The 21,132-nt window shown below is 42.9% G+C and overlaps 1 protein-coding gene across 1 annotated transcript in view; it reads right to left on the minus strand.

Annotated features, from left to right (window-relative positions):
- Nucleotides 1–21,132, minus strand: part of FBN1 (fibrillin 1) — a 216,013-nt gene that overhangs the window by 75,850 nt on the left and 119,031 nt on the right. The window contains 11 exon segments of the mRNA XM_053366046.1: nt 156–281; nt 1,985–2,113; nt 2,365–2,490; nt 4,090–4,317; nt 5,862–5,987; nt 9,525–9,575; nt 12,126–12,263; nt 13,444–13,563; nt 14,842–14,967; nt 17,914–18,039; nt 18,973–19,026. Of these exon segments, the coding sequence (XP_053222021.1) occupies nt 156–281; nt 1,985–2,113; nt 2,365–2,490; nt 4,090–4,317; nt 5,862–5,987; nt 9,525–9,575; nt 12,126–12,263; nt 13,444–13,563; nt 14,842–14,967; nt 17,914–18,039; nt 18,973–19,026 (1,350 nt within the window).

Here is a 21,132-nt window from a genome sequence, read left to right on the forward strand (position 1 = left end):
AGGCACAATGATATCAGATCAGACACTGTGCAGATCTAATGCCAGCTGGATAATGCCACTCCCACAGAGCAGGAACAAAGGTGAGAAAATGTAAAAAAGCAAAATCTGGGAACTGCAGTGAACTTTCATGCAAGGGCTATTCCCCCCCACCTTACCTATGCAGGCAGAGATGTTCTGAGCCAACTGATGACCTGGAGGACAATCACATTTGAAGCTTCCTTCGGTGTTTATGCAAACACCACCTCTGCACAACAGAGGATTCCTCTCACATTCATCGATGTCTGAGAAAGCAGAACAAAAATGGGGGAAAGAATGCATGTTAGAGCCGAAAGTCTTCAGCATACCAGAGAGACTGAAGTGGTGGCGCTAAGCCAAGAGTTTGCTTGGCCTTTGGAATTCCTCCTGAAAACCCATGCATCTCCTCCCCACATGTCCCTTCCTCTCCTGCCAGTAACTGTTCTAACCATCTTCCAGCTGCTGTTTCCTTCTCTCTCCATGCCACATGAGACACTGTCTCTTCCCAAATACCTCAGCCCAACTCCCACAGAGATCACTCATGACTGGGATTCCTCCCCTGCCTAGTGGGTGGTTTCTTCATTTCCCTCTTGTCTGCTTCTCTGCTTTCTGCTGAACATTTCTCTGTTCGCTCAAAGGAGATGTCTTGCCCAACCCAATCTGTTGACTTGGCCAACATGCTGCAGTCAGCTCTGATCTGAACCACAGCAGTAGAGAGAGACCAGATAGTTGAGTTTTTGGTAGGAATCTGGGCAAGTATCTAGGATTTTGAGTGTGTGATAGGAATCTGAACAGAGATCTAATATATCTCCATCAATCTTGTCTATCTATATACGAAGGCAAGGCAAAGGGAAATGATCACACATTATACACCGTCTGTATAGAAAATATTTCAGTGTATAAAATCCACAATGAGCAGATGTCCCAACGGGTAGTGAAAACACACAAGAAGCCTGAAGAGTTGTGTGTCTGTGGGCGTGCGTGACAGAGTGGGGCGATTCAAATTATTTTCAGAAATGTATGCACTTGTTTTAAGAGTAATCATCACAGCAGGACCTATCTTTCATTTGGCTTTGGCTGGCATCCTGGATGGCTTTTATGTGGGAGAGACAGGTTAAATCTTCAACTGTGAGTCAGCCTTTGGGTGACAACTCTCAGAGTAATCTACCTCCCAGGTTTTCAAAAAAAAAAAAAAGAATACGAAAATGAATGGATGTGTAAAGAGAGCAATATTATTTTGATGAGAGAGAACAAAGACATTGTGTCTTATTTAAAGCCTGGAGTGATAGTGAACTCTGTGGCCAGACATACATTTTACACCTATAATACCTTCAGAAACTATCATAGCTCAAGGTGATATCGTGTAGCATTATAAAATCTGTTACTAATCAGAGCTAATCAAATTTGGGGGGAGGGGAGAAGTAATGCTGAAATATTGAGGATGAGCTAAAAGAAACCCTAGACTTTGTGAGCTGGCATTATTAAAAGCCATCAGTTTCGTATTGGGGGTGAAACCAAAGCTCTCACTTACGGACCAGCCTTTGATCCAAGCAAAATAACAATGCTTGCTTTTCATTATTTTAAAATGAAAAGTCCCGAGCACAAAACCCTACGAATCCATATTGTGCTGGGATAACAATCTTTGGAGCGGATTCAGAACAAGAACTAGCATCTTTTTAACCACACTCTATTCCCCAACCCAACTTTTGAATTTAGGTGGTTCAAGAAAAACTCACAAGATCCAACAGAGCTGGCTATTTTGCAAATCCAAACCAGCCTGAATTCCCTCATTAAATTTAGGAAACAAAGACTTTGGATGCCTAAAGTGACACTTCTTCCCCACACCCTGCTTTTTCACAACTGTTCCAAAAAAAATGGAGTCCAGATGCAAACCAGCAGTTACCGGAACAACAATGATCTCATAAGGTTTGGTGAGCGCCCCAATGCAAATATGCCTTGAGTAACATACCCATGCAGTTTTTCATCATCATAAATCCACTTTCATAGCCTTCAAAGCATTCACAGTGGAAATCTCCAGGGGTGTTGACACAGAGTCCTTGGCCACACAGATCAGGGGAGATGCGGCATTCATCAATATCTGCCATTTCAAACAAAACCAAGTTATTTCAAATGCAAACATATGCTGTATTGCCGTTTTAGAAATGAATTTTAATGGTCAACAAATATTTCATTTTTATTGTATTTAACAAAATGTGCATATCGCTTGCTTGTAATAAAACCTCAGAAATGCACTGAAATCAATAAAACACATATTTTGGATGTGCAAGTTGCAATGTTACATTTACATTTTCAGCCACTACTGGACACAATGAAAACTAAGGAATTTACCTGTACAGTTCCTCTCTTCAGAATCAAGTGCAAACCCACTGTCACATTTACAACGGAAACTGCCAATGGTGTTTCTGCATTTTCCATAGGTGCAAAGGCTTGGAATCATTTTGCATTCATTGATATCTAAGACAGAGACATAGCCATTGTTAAAAGCAGTAGTTAAATCTAGTTAATTCTCATTTCATGAGAATGGCATCAGTGAAGCCCAGGTATAAATGACCAGGCTCAAAGTCTTTTAACAGTTGTAGTTCACTGAATGCAACGCCCACATCTGAGTGTTCAAATTACAGCAGTAGTTCACACTCCTGTAACACTTCTGTACATATGAAGCTGAACTCCCATTCATTTGATGCTACTCTTACAAAGCGTATTACATTTTCTTTATTTCTTCTGTGTCTGTGGTAGAAATGGGCTTTATGCTCTGTACCTCTGATCACTAGCAGTGATGCCTGACTAGATTCTCAGCAATTAGCACACCTCTTATTGAGTTTTAATTTAATCTATGACCATGAGGGCTAGACACATAGATGGTCACCCAAAACACAATTTACTAGGTAGCAGATCTCACTGAATACAATGGGACTTCTGACTAAACATTCACTGGATTCTACTAGCAGCGACCTTCCCCCCTCTTTTTGCCTCATGTCTTAACATCCCTTCAGGTCATATCCACCACCTCTTCTAGGAATTCTTCCTCAATGATTTGCTAATTCGATTAATTCAGTGAGGAAAGTTAATATCCACGGTGGTCACAATTACTGGTTCTTTAAAGCATTTATTAGCAGCTAAAGAATTCTAATAACATTCCATCTTTATAAAAGAGTGCATTAACACTCATTCCAGATCAACACTCCTCTTTCAGGCCACAGGGAAGCCATTATTCACAGACCTCTCATCCTTCACCCTTATTATTCCCAATTCCCTTCCAGATCCCTGACATGCTGAGCTCTACAAATACAGGTCCAGGGGGACCACAAGCAAAACCACTGCAACAAGCAAGAATACACATACTTCCCTTAAAGGTAAAGGGACCCCTGACCATTAGGTCCAGTCGTGACCAACTCTGGGGTTGCGGTGCTCATCTCGCTTTATTGGCCAAGGGAGCCGGTGTACAGCTTCCAGGTCATGTGGCCAGCATGACTAAGCCGCTTCTGGCGAACCAGAGCAGCACACAGAAACGCTATTTACCTTCCTGCCGGAGGGGTACCTATTTATCTACTTGAACTTTGACGTGCTTTCGAACTGCTAGGTTGGCAGGAGCAGGGACCGAGCAACGGGAGCTCACCCCGTCGCGGGGATTCTAACCACCGACCTTCTGATCGGCAAGTGCTAGGCTCTGTGGTTTAGCCCACAGCGTCACCCGCGTCCCTTGTGCTTCCCTTACTTCTGTGTAAACTATGGGGTTGTAAAGGAAAGCCAGTATCTGTGCTTAGTGTTTCTTCCCATGCCCAGCCACTCTATACAGAAGGAAGGAAGGCAGAAGCAGCAATACAAAAAGGTACAATAGCCACTGTGCCATGGTCATGTTGCTCAAGGAATACGACCCCTGGTAGTGTTACATCTGTGTTGCAACTCTCGGGTAAGAAGCACGTGGTCTGGAGCTTCACTAAACCCCGATTCCTGCCCATGTTGTGTGAGTTTACTCTGAGAAAGGAAAGAAGGAGTAACTAAATAAATCAGTTCCTCGGAACATTTTCCAGTACCGTCGGTGGCTTTGCATACCTTTGAAAAATGGTTTTCCGTTTATAATCTCTCCTCTGGTAGAAAACCCAGGTCCTCTTGGGCAAAGGGCTTCATATTCAGGCGTTCCCTTCTCAGGGCATTCATCACATTCGGGGCCCCAGGCTGCACCAACAGAACAGCAGCAGGCATCCTGACGATGCCGCCCTCCTATTGGTTTTGTGCAGTCTTCGTCATCGTGATCCAAGTAGCACGACTCCAAGCGGATATCTGTTGAGGGTGGTTTTTTTAAAAAAGCCATCAATAGATGGAAAATAAGCAGTTGCAGCATCAGCGCAGCAGAGCCCAACCACTAAGGAAATGTTACAACACGGAAACCCAGCCTCATTGTCATATGGAGAGAGAAACAGGGAGTCCATATAAGGAGAGAAACAGGGAGTCCATATAGAACCAGACTGCCCTGGAGGGATGTCTCAATTTTCCTTCCACCATGGGATCCCTCTTCATAGAGGCTGAACCACACAGTGATACAAGTATGTCACCCTTTCAGCATGACAGTCTTCCCTTTCTAGTATTTTCCTTTTCTCATGAGAGGAAATAGCTGCCATCGACCGTACTGAAAAAGCAAACGGGTGCACTCAACGGCAGTGTTCTGTGTCTACAAGTGGTTGGGTTCTCGTGCAAGTGCAAGGGTGCGTATTCATGTTGCACAACAGACGAATCCAATGCAACAGTTGCCCCATTGCGCAACGGATTGTGTCATTTATTACTCAACAGAGGAACCAGCAGAACAATTCCATCCCTAAGTGACTTAAACACTGGATACAACCCACAAAGCCTCCCTTCTACCCCAATTGAACCCAGTTTCCTAAGGCTGAGTCATCTTTCCCTTCCGAAATCCTCGCCTGGTGGCCAATGGGACCCTGGGAAGGCAAGTATCACATTCCAAGAACTCTTGGGATGCGCTGCTAGGCGTGTTCAAAATGAAATGCACTCATCTCGTGGCTTCATAGCACCCAGCAGTCAAGGGGTCTATGTCATTCAAGATCAGGGCCCTGCGGGATTTGACATCTTTCTGCAAGGCCTGCAAGACGGAGCTGTTCCGCCTGGCCTTTGGGCTGGACTCAGTCTAACCCCTCCTCTCATTTATTTAGATTTTGATTTTGAAGGAACCCCTTATATGGGATTTGTATATAAATTTTCCCTCGGCTCTTTTTGCTGACCCATGTAGGACCAGCATGGATAGTTGGCCCCGGTGAATATTTGACGTTTTCTCCCCTCATGGCTTTGATCTATAGGCTACCACTAAAACGAGGCTGCATTTTAAACTGTATTCTAACTTATATCTTAATCAACTGTTTTGTTTTGTTTTTTAAATGTTTTTACTGTATTTATATTCAGTGTTAGCCGCCCAGAGCCTGGTCTTGGCTGGGGAGGGCGGGGTATAAATATATTATTATTATTATTATTATTATTATTATTATTATTATTATTATTATTATTTTATTATTGTTATTGTTATTGTTATTGTTATTGTTATTAACACATTCAAGCCATTAAAAAGCCATAGAGGGCTCAAAGCAGGGCAGATGGGGGGACTGGAGGGCCACATTTGGCCCCAAGTGTGAGGGTCCCCACCCATTGGTCTTTTCCTTATATCTGTGATTACAAAATAATTGTCCCAGGGGAGTATTCCCTGGTTTGCAGAAGAGAATGAACATGTCCCTGCCCAAGCTGAAATCCTGACTAAGCTTTGGAGCCCAGGGTTTCATTCACAGCCTACTAGATTGGAGCAAAAGTCCTCTCATGCTTACCAATACATCTCCGTCCAGTTGCATCCAGAGTCATACCACTGGGACATTGGCAGACAAAGGATCCCAGAGTATTTACACATACTCCATTTGTGCACACTCCAAGGAACACTTCACACTCATTGATATCTATTTAAACAAAAAGCCGGAAACATATGCTTTAAAAATGTCTACAAGGCAGAGGAGTGCAATACTTCCATCATACTAAACAGTCTCTTCAAGCATGAGAATAACATATTAATTTTGGTTTTGAAGCAGTACATTTTGGTTAGAAGTGGCTTGATCCAGCTATATCCAAAGCCAAAGGGGAACCGCAAGCCTTACTCTATGGGATGCACCGTCTCTAAGCAGAGTGATTCACAGAGGCAGGAGGAGATTCAGAAAACTTGGGACAGCGGGCACCCCAAGAACCTATGGAATATTCGCATGTGGAAATGATTTGCCTTTCAAGAACTTTAAAATTAACCACGTTTTCCCATAGTTAGAATTAACTTCATTTCCCTGCATCTAAGGGATTGCTTTGTCTTAAAAAACAAACGTCAACCGCAGTAGACAGAAGGTTGCAGGTGGCCACAGGAAGGATAACACTTAAAAAAGAAAAAAATTAAGTAAGGAAGAGCTTCGTTATTGGACACAGTGACTCTGGAGAAAGAATACATAGGAAGTTGCCTTATACTGAGTCAGACCATTGGGTCCATCTAGCTCAACATTTCCAGGGCTTCAGCCAGAAGACACTTCTAGCCCTACCTGGTGGGATCAGAGAATGAACCTGGGACCTTTAGCATGCAAAGCAAATTGCCTAGCACTCAACTATGGCCATTTTCCATTCTGCAGTCAAAGGTACCAAGGTTGATAGATAATGACATGGTCAGGTGCTGCGTAACCAAGCCATTGGGATGATGGTGAAATAGTTTTGTGTTTTTTTAAATAAAAGCTTAGGCAATAGTAGAGTGTTTATAAGACAGCTTCTTAAAAAGTAGAGACATCGCCTTGCCAACAAAGGTCTGTATAGTTAAAGCTATGGTTTTCCCAGTAGTGATGTATGGAAGTGAGAGCTGGACCATAAAGAATGCTGATCGCCAAAGAATTGATGCTTTTGAATTATGGTGCTGGAGGAGACTCTTGAGAGTCCCATGGACTGCAAGAAGATCAAACCTATCCATTCTGAAGGAAATCAGCCCTGAGTGCTCACTGGAAGGACAGATCCTGAAGCTGAGGCTCCAATACTTTGGCTACCTCATGAGAAGAGAAGACTCCCTGGAAAAGACCCTGATGTTGGGAAAGATGGAGGGCACAAGGAGAAGGGGATGACAGAGGACGAGATGGTTGGATAGTGTTCTCAAAGCTACCAGCATGAGTTTGACCGAACTGCGGGAGGCAGTGGAAGACAGGAGTGCCTGATGTGCTCTGGTCCATGGGGTCACGAAGAGTCGGACATGACTCAACGACTAAACAACAACAACAATAGTAGAGTTGTTGACTTTTCAACCCACAACTATAATTTTGATGTGCAGATATTAGCAAGGGACAATACAAACAAGCAGGTTGAAAGCACTACCTGTTGCTCCCGAGCATCAAGCTGCTGTTAAAAGAACAACAGCAGGACAAGTCAAGTTTGGGTTTTTTTGCACAGCAGGCAAGCCATAGGAACCAGCAGCCTTGAGGGAAGATCTTCTTGAATCGCCTCCTCTGAAAAAATGCTTATACTGATTGAAATACTATGGGGTTCCATCCACATGTCAGAAAGTAGTGGAAATTGAATCAAATATATTTGGGTGCTGGAAAATATGCTGGATCGATCAATATGAAGTTACTGCAAGTTATATGTGAGAAAATCCTGTGGCCACTATCTTGGAAAAATAACTTTCCATCTCTCAGCACTCAAACATGTTCTTGTGATTTGGAATAGGTGGGGCAACATCTCTCTTGAGATCATATAAGCTATGTACAGTGGATCTGTGGTAGAAACGTTTCCAAGATATTTGGTAATTATTTGGAGAGAGAGAAGGGACAAGTTTGAGGGAGGGAGATAAATTTGTTCCTCCTTGCTTTTCTTTAAAATAAAATAAAAGCTATTAGAAGACACATATGGGAATAATTTGTTTTTCAAATATTTCAGCTGCTCTGTCATGTCAGGTTGCACTAGTCACCATGACCCAATACAGTATGAAACCACTGGAACTTCAAGAAGAGGAATAATGGGCAAGATTCTTGCTGTCACTGAGATACCTTGTGCTCAACCAGTAGCTATGGGTACTTATCACAGTCTCCAACAGTGATGGCGCAAGTAAGGGAAAGGTGCCATAGGTGATGACAAAGAGCTCCACCAAAGGGGAAGACATCATGGAGGAGACATGTATACAGCATCTCTTTAACTGCCTTAGACATCCACCTCTCATCACAGCTGATGGAAGGGGGTCTGGGCTTAATCCTGCTGCTTTGAGGGACATGCTAGCAAAGCAGACAGCTACAAAGAGCAGTATGGAAGCCTCCACTCATCAGCTGGTGAGTGGAGAGTTCAATCCTGTGGGGAATGCGCTGGCAAAGCAGACCCCTAGCCCTAGCCCACAGGGCAACCTTGACAGGTGGGTGGCCCACTTGACAGGTGGATGGGACAACCCACCTTTTCAGTCACCTGAGATGAGTGGTGCTACCCACCTGACAAATTCGCCCTGTGGGGTGCAGGGAATTAAAGTTCTGGCTTGCAGGACCATACAAGGTTCCCCACCAGCGCCTTCTTAGCCTTTCTCATGACTGCTTTCCATGCCTCTATCACATCGGTCTTTTTATCAGTTCACTTCTTCAGTGAGCATTTCCGCTTCATCTCCTATTCCCCCAACCGCTGGTGTAACTGCCATGGACCTTGTTCACCTTGGTGCCTTCTCCTAGATCCCAGTGCATATCTGTTTTTCATAGATCTCAAGGGTTATTTGCCAGCTCTCCTCCACTTCTCTCCCCAACTCCCAGTGCAGTAATACTTTCATATCACATGCATTAGGCGAAGGGCAGTCTACAGCCTGATTCTATGTGTGCGTGCAAACCATTGGTCACACAACACACCCTAGATATTTTTGCAGCCCTAGGTGTCACACCACAACTTCTCACATCAAACCCTTCTCCTCTGAAGCTACTTGAGAAATGGATGGTTGCTACTCTTGCAGGAAGAGAGGGGCATGGAGGTGTGCATGATCACATCTTTATGGAGATTGCATGGCCATCAGTTTCATTTCCATGCTAGTATTCATTGATGTCAATGGGGTTTAAGCAGCCTTTGTAAACCTGAAAAGTTTCTAAGTAGGGTTGTGTGTTGCAGGTCCTGTACCATGCATGCAAAAGAATATGAGGATCACGCACATGGGCATATACAAGTCCCAACAACTAGCTGATTGCTGGAGCTCCCATAGCTCCATGAGGGGCGCTTTGCCCAATTATCATCTGAAGGGACAAAACCAGGTAATTGCAGCGTTAGGCTGCCCACTTGTCAAATTTGGTTCACAGGAGAGCTGGACAAGATAAGGATCCTGCCTACCAGGCCAGATCTAATTCCTCATCCTAGCTCTAAAGATTTGTTAGGCACTGTGATCTTCCGTAGCAATGTGAGAAATGGCACCGGAATTTTTTGTTTCTCCACTAACATGTTTCCAGTTCCAGAGCAATAATACATACCTTCACACTGTGTTCCTCTTACCCTGGAGAATCCCCTCGGACAGTTTGGATCTATAAAAGAGAAGCAAAGAACATTGTAGTCCAAAGCTCAAATTTCTTTCACTGAACATGAAACTGCATCTGAGACACAGATCAGACCTTTTCTGCATGGAAACTTCCAAAATAACAACAATTAAATGAGCAATAACAGTTAAAGGAAGGGGCTGCAGCATGAATAAGGGACACAACAGTGATTCTTGGTGCAATATTAAGCATATATACTCATAAGTAAGTCTCACTTTGTTCTCTTTTGACAATTAGTGCTCTAATAAAAAGTTAAGACTAAACCCACTTATTACACAGTATTTATGTGGTATGTTTGCTTAAGGCCCCTTTGTACATTACAAAATTATCATGTATGCAATGTATATGTAAGTTGAGCAGGTAATGTGTATAACAACCTGTCACAGTACACATCCACCCATGGAAAACTGTGCACACTTCCTGGATAAATATACATAATCTCCCACTGGTCTTTGGGAATGTGCAAGACCCTTGGAGTCCCTTCCAACTCTACAATCCTATGAATATTCTACATTCTGCAGCCATTCTGCATAATGTGCACCATTCACTCTTCCTGGAGAGATAATGTGCACATTTTCTGCAAGGCCTGTTGAATGTGCACAAGGGCTGGTTGTTAGGCACATTTAACCACTCGACTTACATTACCCTTAACATATTGCTGTAAGTTTTGTTTGCCAGAGTTTGTGGGTGCAAGGTACCCATAATTTCCAGTTTTAGTAACTGTTAGAATTTAATCTAGGTTTAGGGAGTTAAAATGCAAACACTCAACTCCCAGATCCAGTAGGGGTTGAAGCTGTAAATACCACAGGACAGCTTCCTCATGAGGTAATCTCCTGAAGATGGCCGAGTCATTAATCTAACAAAAAATGAGCCATCAAGACATTCAGTGCCAGACAGCAAGGAGGGAGCCCTTTCTCCAGCTGTGTGTTAGTGGACAGAGACAAAAAGGGTTTAAGATTTCCGTTTGGATTATGTAGGCTAGAGAGGAATAGTTTCACTGGGCTAGTGGCAACAAGGAGGAAGAAGGAGAACAAACAGCACCATGTGGGCTCAGGGGAACAGGTGGTAACAAAGAGACAAGAGACCACGACTGATTTCTCTGTCTTAGACCCAAGTCTGCTGCACCTATGGGAGAAGCAAGTGAGCCTCTTGGAGTATAATGTGTTGAATTTCTCCATCTAGACTCAGGCTGCATATATGTGTAAATAAACCATTTATCATAAAGACACCACAGTCTCCACTTTGCCTCATCATCCAAAAGAAAACACAGGCCCTTCTGCAACAATATATACTAAATATCGCAGTGTATTCTGTAAAGTGTGACAGTAATGCACATCCCCTTTTAATCACAATTAATATAATCATGCTAGGAATTAATATAGACCCTTAGAGAGAGATCTCTCAATCAAGCTGCAGTTTAAGCATTGAGTTGAGCCACTAAAATGAAAGAGGCAGAGCTGGAAGGTTCCAAGCTTCCTAGTACTTTCCTGCTAAGCAAACATTTGTAAAACGCTTTGAGGTGTTTTACAATCAAGCAGTGTATAAGTTTTATGAAATAAATAATGCATTTTGTTGTTGTTTAGTCGTTTAGTCGTGTCCGACTCTTCGTGACCCCATGGACCAGAGAACGCCAGGCACCTCTGTCCTCCACTGCCTCCCGCATTTAGCATGCACTATATAATGCATTTAGCATGCACTATATCAGGCCATGATCACAACATCTGACCCAGACTCTTACGGGATCTTCCAAGGGAGATATTAAAGCACCCAGGGTTTCTTGGAAGATTATCAATAGCAGAAAACAAGCTTTCTTGAAAGACAGCCCAACATTACCATACTTCTCCAGAAATGTGCAGCTGCAAGAGGGTGTGATTTAGAATGCACACTCAGTTCAAACAGATCAATAGTGCCCTGAATGAAGCATAGTATATGTACCCAAACTCCTCTGGAATGTACCTGGGTTCCATGATAAGCAGACATTCCAGGGACTGAGGCAGATGAGCTGATCAGAAAAGGGTACTTCATCAGCAGAAAGTTTCAGCACGACTCAGCATTTCTAATGAGGCATATGCTGGGGTTCTAGTTGCATACCCTCACCTGGCAATCCTTTCTTCTAAACCAAGATTTCTTGGGTGATTTTGCCAGAGTTCATAATCAAAGTGTTAAGAATACTAACTTGTGCAGTTCATATTGCTCAAGTGCATCCCACTCACCCCCAAAAGACTTGTCTGAAAAAGCTTGTAAAAACAATTCCAAAACAAGCAGACAGGAGCAAGGTCATCATTAGATGCAGTGCTGACTTTTAAGTGATGAGGGAAAGATATTCTGTGTAAGCTCAAAGCCATTACTGCTATCATATTTTCTAGGGCTTTGTCACGTCACGAAAGTGAGGGCTCAATTTGAACCCCGCCTGGCAAATGATCATCCAGCTGTGCCGCCCCTTTAAAACACCCAGAGGTGATTTTGCCCTTTCTATTGGATGCTTTCTTCTAATGTTCCAAATAATAATTTGCCAAGGACACAGCAAAATGGTCTTACCTCGTTCACATGGAACACAGGGACTACCCCAGGCAGCACCCAGCGAGGAACAACACTGAGATTTCAGAGTGGCCCCATTGATATTGATCTCACACCTGCCGTTCACTATGGTCTGCCAACACGTGCCTTTAACAGTCTCTGCAAAGGTAAATAAAAATAAAAGATGTTGCCATTTAGCAATGTATCATGTACGACTATTCAAATATCTTTACCCAGGGTGAGTGAATACTCATGAAAACTAACAGTTATCCTCATAAAAACCAACCCAGGAAGACAGGTCGAGCTGGTGCCAAACATTTTCCTCTGCTTTCCTTTGGACCACATCAGCAAGACAGAGATAGGGGTCTTGTCATCTGGGCAGCCCAGGACCTTCATGCACACTGCCCAGGCTTGCACCCCGGGGAGTTCACTTCGGTGCTACTAATGCAGCAGTCTGATTTCACCCCTTGAGGCTCACTCCATTGTCTCTGAAGACAGACGGGTGCCAACATTGTTGCCAACACCCTCCAGTCTTTTAGTCTGGAGCTTCCTTATTGTTTTTCAGAAGATAAAATCAGTTCCTGTCTTCAGAGCCGTCTTTCCCATAGGGCTTAGTGGTGCGTTGCGCCAGGGTGCCGGCCGCTCTGGAAGAGCGATCCCCGCCAACCATATGGCTGGCGGGTACACAGCTTCCCTCCCAAGCCTCTGCGGGGATTGCTCTCCCACAGCGGTATGGGGCAGAGTTGCGCCACCTCCATGTCTGGCAGTGCGCAGCTTCACCCCTCCGTGGTAATTTGGGGGCACTGGGTGGATATTTGCACCCTGGCGCCGCATCTGCTAAAGACGGCCCTGTCTGTCTTTTCCCATCTTCCTCCCGTACCACAGGCAGGATGCCTCTGAATACCAGGTGCTGGGGATTATGAGCAAGGAGTCTGTTATTTCACTCAGGTCTGCCTGTGGGTTGCTAGACTAGGGGGACCTTTGTCCTGATGCCACCACACTCAGCTACCTGCCATCTATTCCCAAACCACAGCAACTTTATAAAGTTACCACCTCTTCTCCTTCCAGCTCAGAATGTCAGGTCAGTCTTTCATTATCTGCTGGTTCACTACACTACCTCCTCTACAATTTTTAATGCAATGTGAAAGGATACTCTATAGACACTTTTTGATATGCTCAAGTAAACAGTGAAGCAATGATTGAAATACTCTTGAATTTATTTCACTTTTATTTCATGGTTATTCTCAAAAGCTTCCTGAAAACTGAATAAGATATATGTATGTCAATTATAAGAAAAATATTTTCTAGCCAATAAAGACAGCTCAGAAGAAGAAATTACCAATGCAGATGGTTTTTGTTTGATCCAAAGTACTTTCAGGGGAACATTCACAGGCAAAAGAGCCAGGAATATTTTTGCACACGCCATTAATACAGGGGCTGGATTCACACTCATCAATATCTAGAAGAGAAACAGTGAGAATTAGTGACCAGCAAAGCTTCAGATTGCTCCTTTCTGTCTGGTCATCTAGAAACAAAAGGATTCTCTTGCTGAATCAGAGGTTTGTAGATTGCGGCTATGAATCCACAATCCACCTGTGGCAAACCCACCATCTGTCATAGAATGACAGATCACCGATCCCAAAATTTTCTGCCTTTGGAATGTATTTGTCTCCTGCACCCTCAAGCCGCATTTATTTATTTCACAACATTTGATTCTAAGGAAACCTCTAGGTGGTTTATAAAAATATAAAAGCTTTAAAATGATCAATAAAAGACATTTAAAAGCTGACATTCAAAAATGATCAAATGTAGCAAAAAGAATGCCAGCCCTCTATGTGCATGTATAGGCTTGCTTATACAAAAAAATGTTTTAAGCAGGTGCCAAAAAGAATACATCAAAGGCTTCTGCCTGGTGTCAATAGGCAGGGAGTTCCAATGTGCAGGTGCTGACATACTAAAATATTGATTTCTTACAAGAGCAGAACAAGTATTGTGAGGCTCCAGTAGGAGTTACAGTTCTGCAAATTGAACTGAGCATACATGAGGGTAAGGTAATCCTGCAAGTAAAATGGTCCCATTGCTTCAATTTACTGTACAGGTTTCAACTTGTACTTAGGATAGCCTGAAAACACAGACGCGCCATGCACATGCCAAGGTACACGTAGGACCAAGGCACCTGTGTACTATAAAAAATAACCCTATAAATTCAAACTTTACTTTATGCATACAGTAAAAATGCAAATCTATGCACTCTTCACACACAGTCCACTGTCTACCCCAAAGTTTCAAGGGACCTTGCTTTAGTCGTTCCAGCAACAATCCTATAAAGCTGGTCACAGCTGTTCTCATTTAAAACTGGGGAGCCAAGGCTGAAGGACAGCAATGTGCTCATTGGTGCCCACTGAGTCCTATAGTCCTCTGGGATGTGAAACCAGATCTTCCCATTCCCCGGGATCACTGCACACCTAGCTGCAGCTAAATTCCCACCCGAAATATCCTTTGGGAATGCAGATTATATATGCCCACGCCCGAGTGTAATACACAAAGTCAAAAGTCTCCTGGCATACATATAAAAATACAGCAGTTCCAGTCTGCCTTAAATGGAATTCATCCCTAATGTTGGCAAATAAGCCCACATTTTATTTGATCCAAATATAACTCCAGAGATAGGGTGATTTTAAAAAATAATAATCCGATGCTCAGAATAGCTATAACATAAAGGGATGTTTTCAATTACCTTCACATGTTTGTTGATCAGGCTTGTACACATATCCCTTGGGGCATGTGCAAGTGAAGCTTCCAGGGGTGTTTCTGCATTGCCCGTTGTCACAAAGCAGCGGGTTCAAGGAGCACTCATCGATGTCTGCAAAAACAATTAAGAGTGTCATCAGAGAGACTAAATAAGATTTTGTTCTCATGGGAAGCCATAAAAGAAAACTTTGTTTTTACAAGCAGATATGTTTCACTGATAGGGATGTTTCCCTTTGTTCTGTAAGAGAAAGTTGAATATTAAATCACCGGAAAAGCAACAAGTATCAGTACTTTTAGTGGTTTACAGCACTAGTTCCCAAACTTCCCACCTCTGGCAGGAAAATTTATATTTCCCTGTAACAAAAAGCAGCGACAAGAAACTCTGTGCCATCAAAAGGGAATTGCATAATAAGTGTATTTTTCTTTTCCAGTGTCATCACGCTTTCTAACACCATGTGGATGATATGCAATCATTGGGTCAGCTGAACATTGGAATATAGTCTTCCCAAGGCCAAATCAATCTCTGCCCCCTATCAAAGTAGGATGTTTATAGTTCCACCTGAACAGGTGAGGGATGGCATTCTACTCTACTTCAGGCACCAAGTTTAAATTAAATGGAACATATGGTTCTCTTCAGTCTACACCACCCTGTTTGCTGTTGTATTCCAAGTCCCATCAGACCCAGCCAGCACGCCGCACGGTCAAGGATGGCAGGAGTTGCAAGTCAAAACATCTGGAGGGCCAAAGGTTCCCAATACCTGCTCTAGATGTTTCTGACTACATCTCCCCTCATTCCTGACTTGGCCATGTGGGTTGGAGCTGATGGGAGTTGGAATCTAAAACATCTGGAGGGCCCTAGGTTGGGTAACACTGGGCTACACTAACTTCTGTTTTGAAGCAAATACATCCACGTGGACAGACACTGAAAAACACACAGAGAAAGAAACATCTAAAGGGGTACATAATGATTACATTGGTGCTAGTTCACTATTTCTTGTATTTAAGAATGGGGGGGGGCGTTTCTTTATTTGCTGTATTCAAGCAAGACACACGAGAACTTCCGGGCAACATCCGTGTGAATAAAACAGACTAGGTGATGGGGGCGGAGTGACCAGATGCATCTGGCTCAGGAAGAGTTGTCTCTGAGAGGCTCAGTTAATGGATAAAAAATCAATGGGACCGACAATGAGGAGAAATCAGAATATTTAAGGCTGTGGTTCCCAACATGGGGCATACGCCCCACAGGGAGACAATTTGATTTTTAAAGGGGGCTATTTGAGTTAGACCAAGTGAATGACCTTTTAGACTTCCTCCATGTGAATAGGAGTTCACTTTTTGAATAATAAGAATTATATGTCACGGGGTGGGGAGATCAGGATTTTAGAGATGCTTAGGTGGGGCATGGCCAAAAAAGGTTGGGAACCACTGATCTAAAGAGACCACATTCCTTTGTCTTTCACTGTGATGATTGAATAAACTAATTGGTAAGAACTTTTTCTTTAAATCTGCTTCATTGCTGCAGATTGTGAACCACTGATTTAAAGCATAAATGCTAGCTTGTAGGGTAGTCAGCAATCAGTTTGGGAAGAGTGTAGCCATAACATCACAGGTGCTGCAAAAAAAGCATTAAACCAAAACAGAAGAAATGGAAAGGGGAACAACAGGATGACCAATCCAACACACTATCCAAGAACAGGACATAACAGCCTGCATCTCCTTTTCCAAGTCAGTCCATGCAATTCACAGTGTGGCTTCAGGAAAAGAGCAGGTGCACCGCAGAAAAGGGCCTGCAAATGTAACAGCAACAGGAGGCTGAAGCAAGAGTCTAAACCAGGAACCCCCAAACTTGGCCCTCCGGATGTTTTGGGACAACAATTCCCATCATCCCTGACCACTGGTCCTGTTAGCTAGGGATGATGGGAGCTGTAGTCCCAAAACATCTGGAGGGCTGAGTTTGGGGATGCCTGAGTCTAAACCAGGGGTCAGCAAATTTACCATGCCTCAGGCTGCTGTCTCCAGCGCCAATCGCGCGGTGGGCCGGAGGGCGGGCGAGCGTGTACCCATACGTGTGCGCACATGCTATTTCCGGGTCGGAGGAGCACCGAAAAAAGCTTGTGCGCATGTGCACACGCTTCCTCTGACCCAGATGTGCACCGGAAATAACGCCTGCGCATGTGCAAATAACGTGCATGTGCAAATAACGCTTGCGCATGCGCACAAGCTATTTCCGGTGCTCCTCCAACCTGGAAGTGGGCAGCCGTGCAGCACAACGCCGGTAAGAGCGGGCAGCAGCATCGGGTGGTAGGGGTCGCCGCAGGCCGGATAAACGAGTCCCTCGGGCCTTATCTGGCCCGCAGACCTTAGTTTGGGGACCTGTGATCAAAACCATAGGGATCTGCCATATGCTGAATCAGACCCACCAGTTCATCTAGCTCTGTGCTGCTCACACGGACTGTCAGCAGCTCTTTATTAAACATATTTCACAAAATTATACAACAATATACCATATTACAATTTATATCCCATCCCATACAAACAATTTTTTAAAAAAAAAGAATTTAAAAAGACCTAAAGTAGACTTCTGAATGTTCTCAAAAAAACTGAATTACACTTGTTATATTTTACACATTATCATACTATTATATTATTTTCATAAATCTCTTTGATAAAGAAATAAAAAAGAGAAAGAAAAATTGGCTCTCCAGGGTTTCACAAAGTGAATGTCTCTCAGCCCTACCTGGAGATGGAAGGGGTTGACCCTGAGACTGTCTGCATGAAGCAAAAATGCTCTACCACTGAGATACACCCTTCCCCACCACTCAGAATCTCTCCAGCCTATTTTACATGGGTTTGGGGGGAACCCTCCAAAATATGGCGATTGAATTAGTATCTGGCTGTCTGATAACTAGGAAGACAGGATTACAAAGATGGAAAAGAAGCTAGCTAAAATACCAGGAAGAAACAAGACGAACAAATCAGAAACACTAGATGGAACTAAAGCAGAACAATGAGGCACCATACAGGAATGTGTTAGATAGTAAGATAGGAAACTTCATACCTAAGCAGTTTTTCCCGGATGAATCCACTTCGTACCCAAAATTACAGATGCACTTGTAGGTTCCGCGCAGGTTTTCACATATTCCATTGGGGCAAATGTCAGGATCCAGTGCGCATTCGTTGATATCTAGGAAACGGAAGGTGTCAAGATTATTATTTTTCACCCTGATGGAAGATCATTTTCTTTAGTCCATATTTTTAAGCAAACTGGCCCTAATTTGTATTTCACTCTACTCCCACCCGAACCAACATATGGCTCAGAATTCACACTTCTCCAAATTTTGTGCTCCATTTCTTGGCTCAAAACAGATATCAAGGTGGCACACATACTTCTCCCCCTTTCTTTTTTTTAGCCTCACAACAACCCTGTGATGTAGGTTAGGCTGAGAGACATTGACCGGCCCAAAGTCACCCACTGGACTTCATGGCAGAGTGGGGATTTGAATCCTGGTCTACAGATCCTACTCCAGCACCCTAACCACTAAATAAATTTAAAAAGGTAATTAAATATGAAGTTTCATGTGTTCTTTAATTCTTAAAAAGCCACAGATTAATACAAAAAAGGCAAAGGACTTATGAATAAACCCATGTGAAATTGTGCACATACCCAGAAATAACAGATGACTCTGTCCATCCCTAATTTTTTATCCTTTCAGAACAGTAGGAACATAGGAAGCTGCCTTATACTGAGTCATCTAGTCCATTATTGTCTATGCCAGGGTTTCCTAAACTTGGGCCTCCAGCTGTTTTTGGACTGCAATTCCCAGGATCCCTAGCTAGCAGGACCAATGGTCAGGGATGATGGGAATTGTAGTCCAAAACAGATGGAGACCCAAGTTTGGGAAACCCTGGTCTATGCAAACTGGCAGCAGCTCTCCAGAGATGTTTCCCAGCCCTTCGTGAAGAGGCTGAGGATTGAACCTGGGACCTTCTGCATGCAAAACAAATTATCTACCACTGAGCTACAGTCCTTCCCTATTACAATTATTAGTAATTATGTTAGTCTATACAATCCTTTCCTCAAATAATGCCAATACCCACTGGTTTTGCACAACCATACCTGTTCCTGCTGCTGTGATGCCTGGGCCACTGCTACAAAGCGCACGGTACTCCTCTGGGGAGAAAAATAAATCAAATCAAACAACTTATCTTTAACACTTTAATACAGGCTTCCTCAAACTCGGTCCTCCAGATGTTTTGAGACTACAATTCCCATCATCCCTGACCACTGGGCTAGGGATCATGGGAGTTGTAGGCCAAAAAAATATGGAGGGCTGAGTTTGAGGAAGCTTGCTTTAATAGATGCATTCAGCTCTTTCCAAACAACCATGTCAGAACAGAGCTTTTATAATGCCAATAATCCTTGCTTGACATTGGAACTGGTGACCCGGTCTGAAGATACATTGCTGCTCCCACCTAAATTGAAATCAGTCTAGAACAGGTGTGGGAAACCTTTGGCCCGTGGGCCAAATTAGGCCAGCTGGGCCTGCCAGCTGTTTTGGACAAAACCACGTCCACCATTCCCACACCTCATGTCTAGCCGGACAGACCCACACTGTACATTCAAAGAACATGGCTCCCTGCCCATCAAAGAATCCTGGGAACTGTAGTTTGTTAAGGGCGCTGAAAATTGCAGCTCTGAGAGGGGAAATATAGTTCCCAGGATTCTTTTTAAAAATATTTATATATGCAATTGAAAGTTTTACAATAAAGTAAATAGAAAAAGAAAACAGAGAATAGCAGCAATAACAAAGTAACGTTAAAATGTAATTAGAGTTACAAAACTATATGTTAATAGATATCCCTCATGTATACATCAGTTCACGAGTCACTGTGGTTTCAGTAAATATTTTCCAAATATCATTAAATTTGTCTATACATTATCTTCGCCTGAAAGTGATCTGTTCATAGGTTGCAAGAGCTGTCATGTCATCCGTCTAGTTCCCAGGATTCATAGGGGAAGTCATGTGTTTTAAATGCATGGCCCAATTTATTCAGAGCAGACATATGAAGTCTTCCTTCTGAGAGCTGCAAGTTCACACCACAATATGCATTTCCTGAAAAAAGCAACTCTTCCAACCCCCTGCCCCACACCCACAACCTGAAAATCAAAAGCTGAAAGCTGTCCTATATTTTACCCTCAATGAGCTGGCATCTTTAACAATAGGAGAGGTGCGCAGAACAGCCCAGAATAAATTGTTTCCACATGTGCAAATGTTCTGTTAAATTAATTCAAATACAAAACAGAAGTTAATGGCATTGGGCCATTTACATTTACAAAACGTTTCAGCTCTACTGTGTAAGTTACAAAGGGGGAGCCGATAGCAGCAGACGGTGCTGTAAAGACCTTTTCCTGGTCTGATAACTTCCCAGCATTTTTGCTGGTATTTTAACTAACGTGGCCTACAGTGAAACGGTGGACAACAATTCCTCCTTAAAGCTTGCACATCAGCTAAAGCCAGCTTAATTGGTTTCAAGTGATCTTTATTCTCTGTCTCTGTCTTAAAACTGCCAATTAAAATAAAGGTTAAAAATGCACAAGCTTCTCAAGGTAACTTTTCCTCAGAACCAGGGAGCCAATTTCAGTGCTAGACATTCCAGGATACTGTTTTTCTGAGATATTTGGCCAAGTGGCTACAGTGGGTTTTTTCTATTTTAAAAAATGCATTCAATCTGAACAGAGCTTCCCTTTTTTGTGTGAGAGAGATATCTATAGAGATAGATAGATAGATAGATAGATAGATAGATAGATGATAGATAGATAGATAGATAGATAGATAGATAGATAGATAGATAGACAGACAGGTAGATAGATGATAGATAGATAGATATAATGCATCCATAACTTACAAGCATAAATATTGTAAATTATTTGGCTTGTTCCATGTTCTGAAAAGAAATTGCAATACCTTGCAATACATTTTTGTTTCTCCCCCTTCCTCTGTTCTCTGATGCATCTAATTTTAGACTGCAAAATCCCTGAGACAGGGTATTGAGAAGCTTACAATATCTAATCCTTCATAAAATGCCACACAAATTTATGGAGTATTATTATTATTATTATTATTATCTGCTATTGGAACAAGGTTTGTTGGAAATCTTGCCTAGCGCAATTTGTGGTAACAGAAAAGACTCTTGTCACATATCAGGTTGTGATTTCTCTCCAAAATGAGGCACATATCAGGTTGAGATTTCTCTTCAAACACAGTGAATAAGCAGG

The sequence above is a fragment of the Podarcis raffonei genome, chromosome 14 (genome assembly GCF_027172205.1).
Source record: "Podarcis raffonei isolate rPodRaf1 chromosome 14, rPodRaf1.pri, whole genome shotgun sequence".
Taxonomy (NCBI): Eukaryota; Metazoa; Chordata; class Lepidosauria; order Squamata; family Lacertidae; genus Podarcis; species Podarcis raffonei.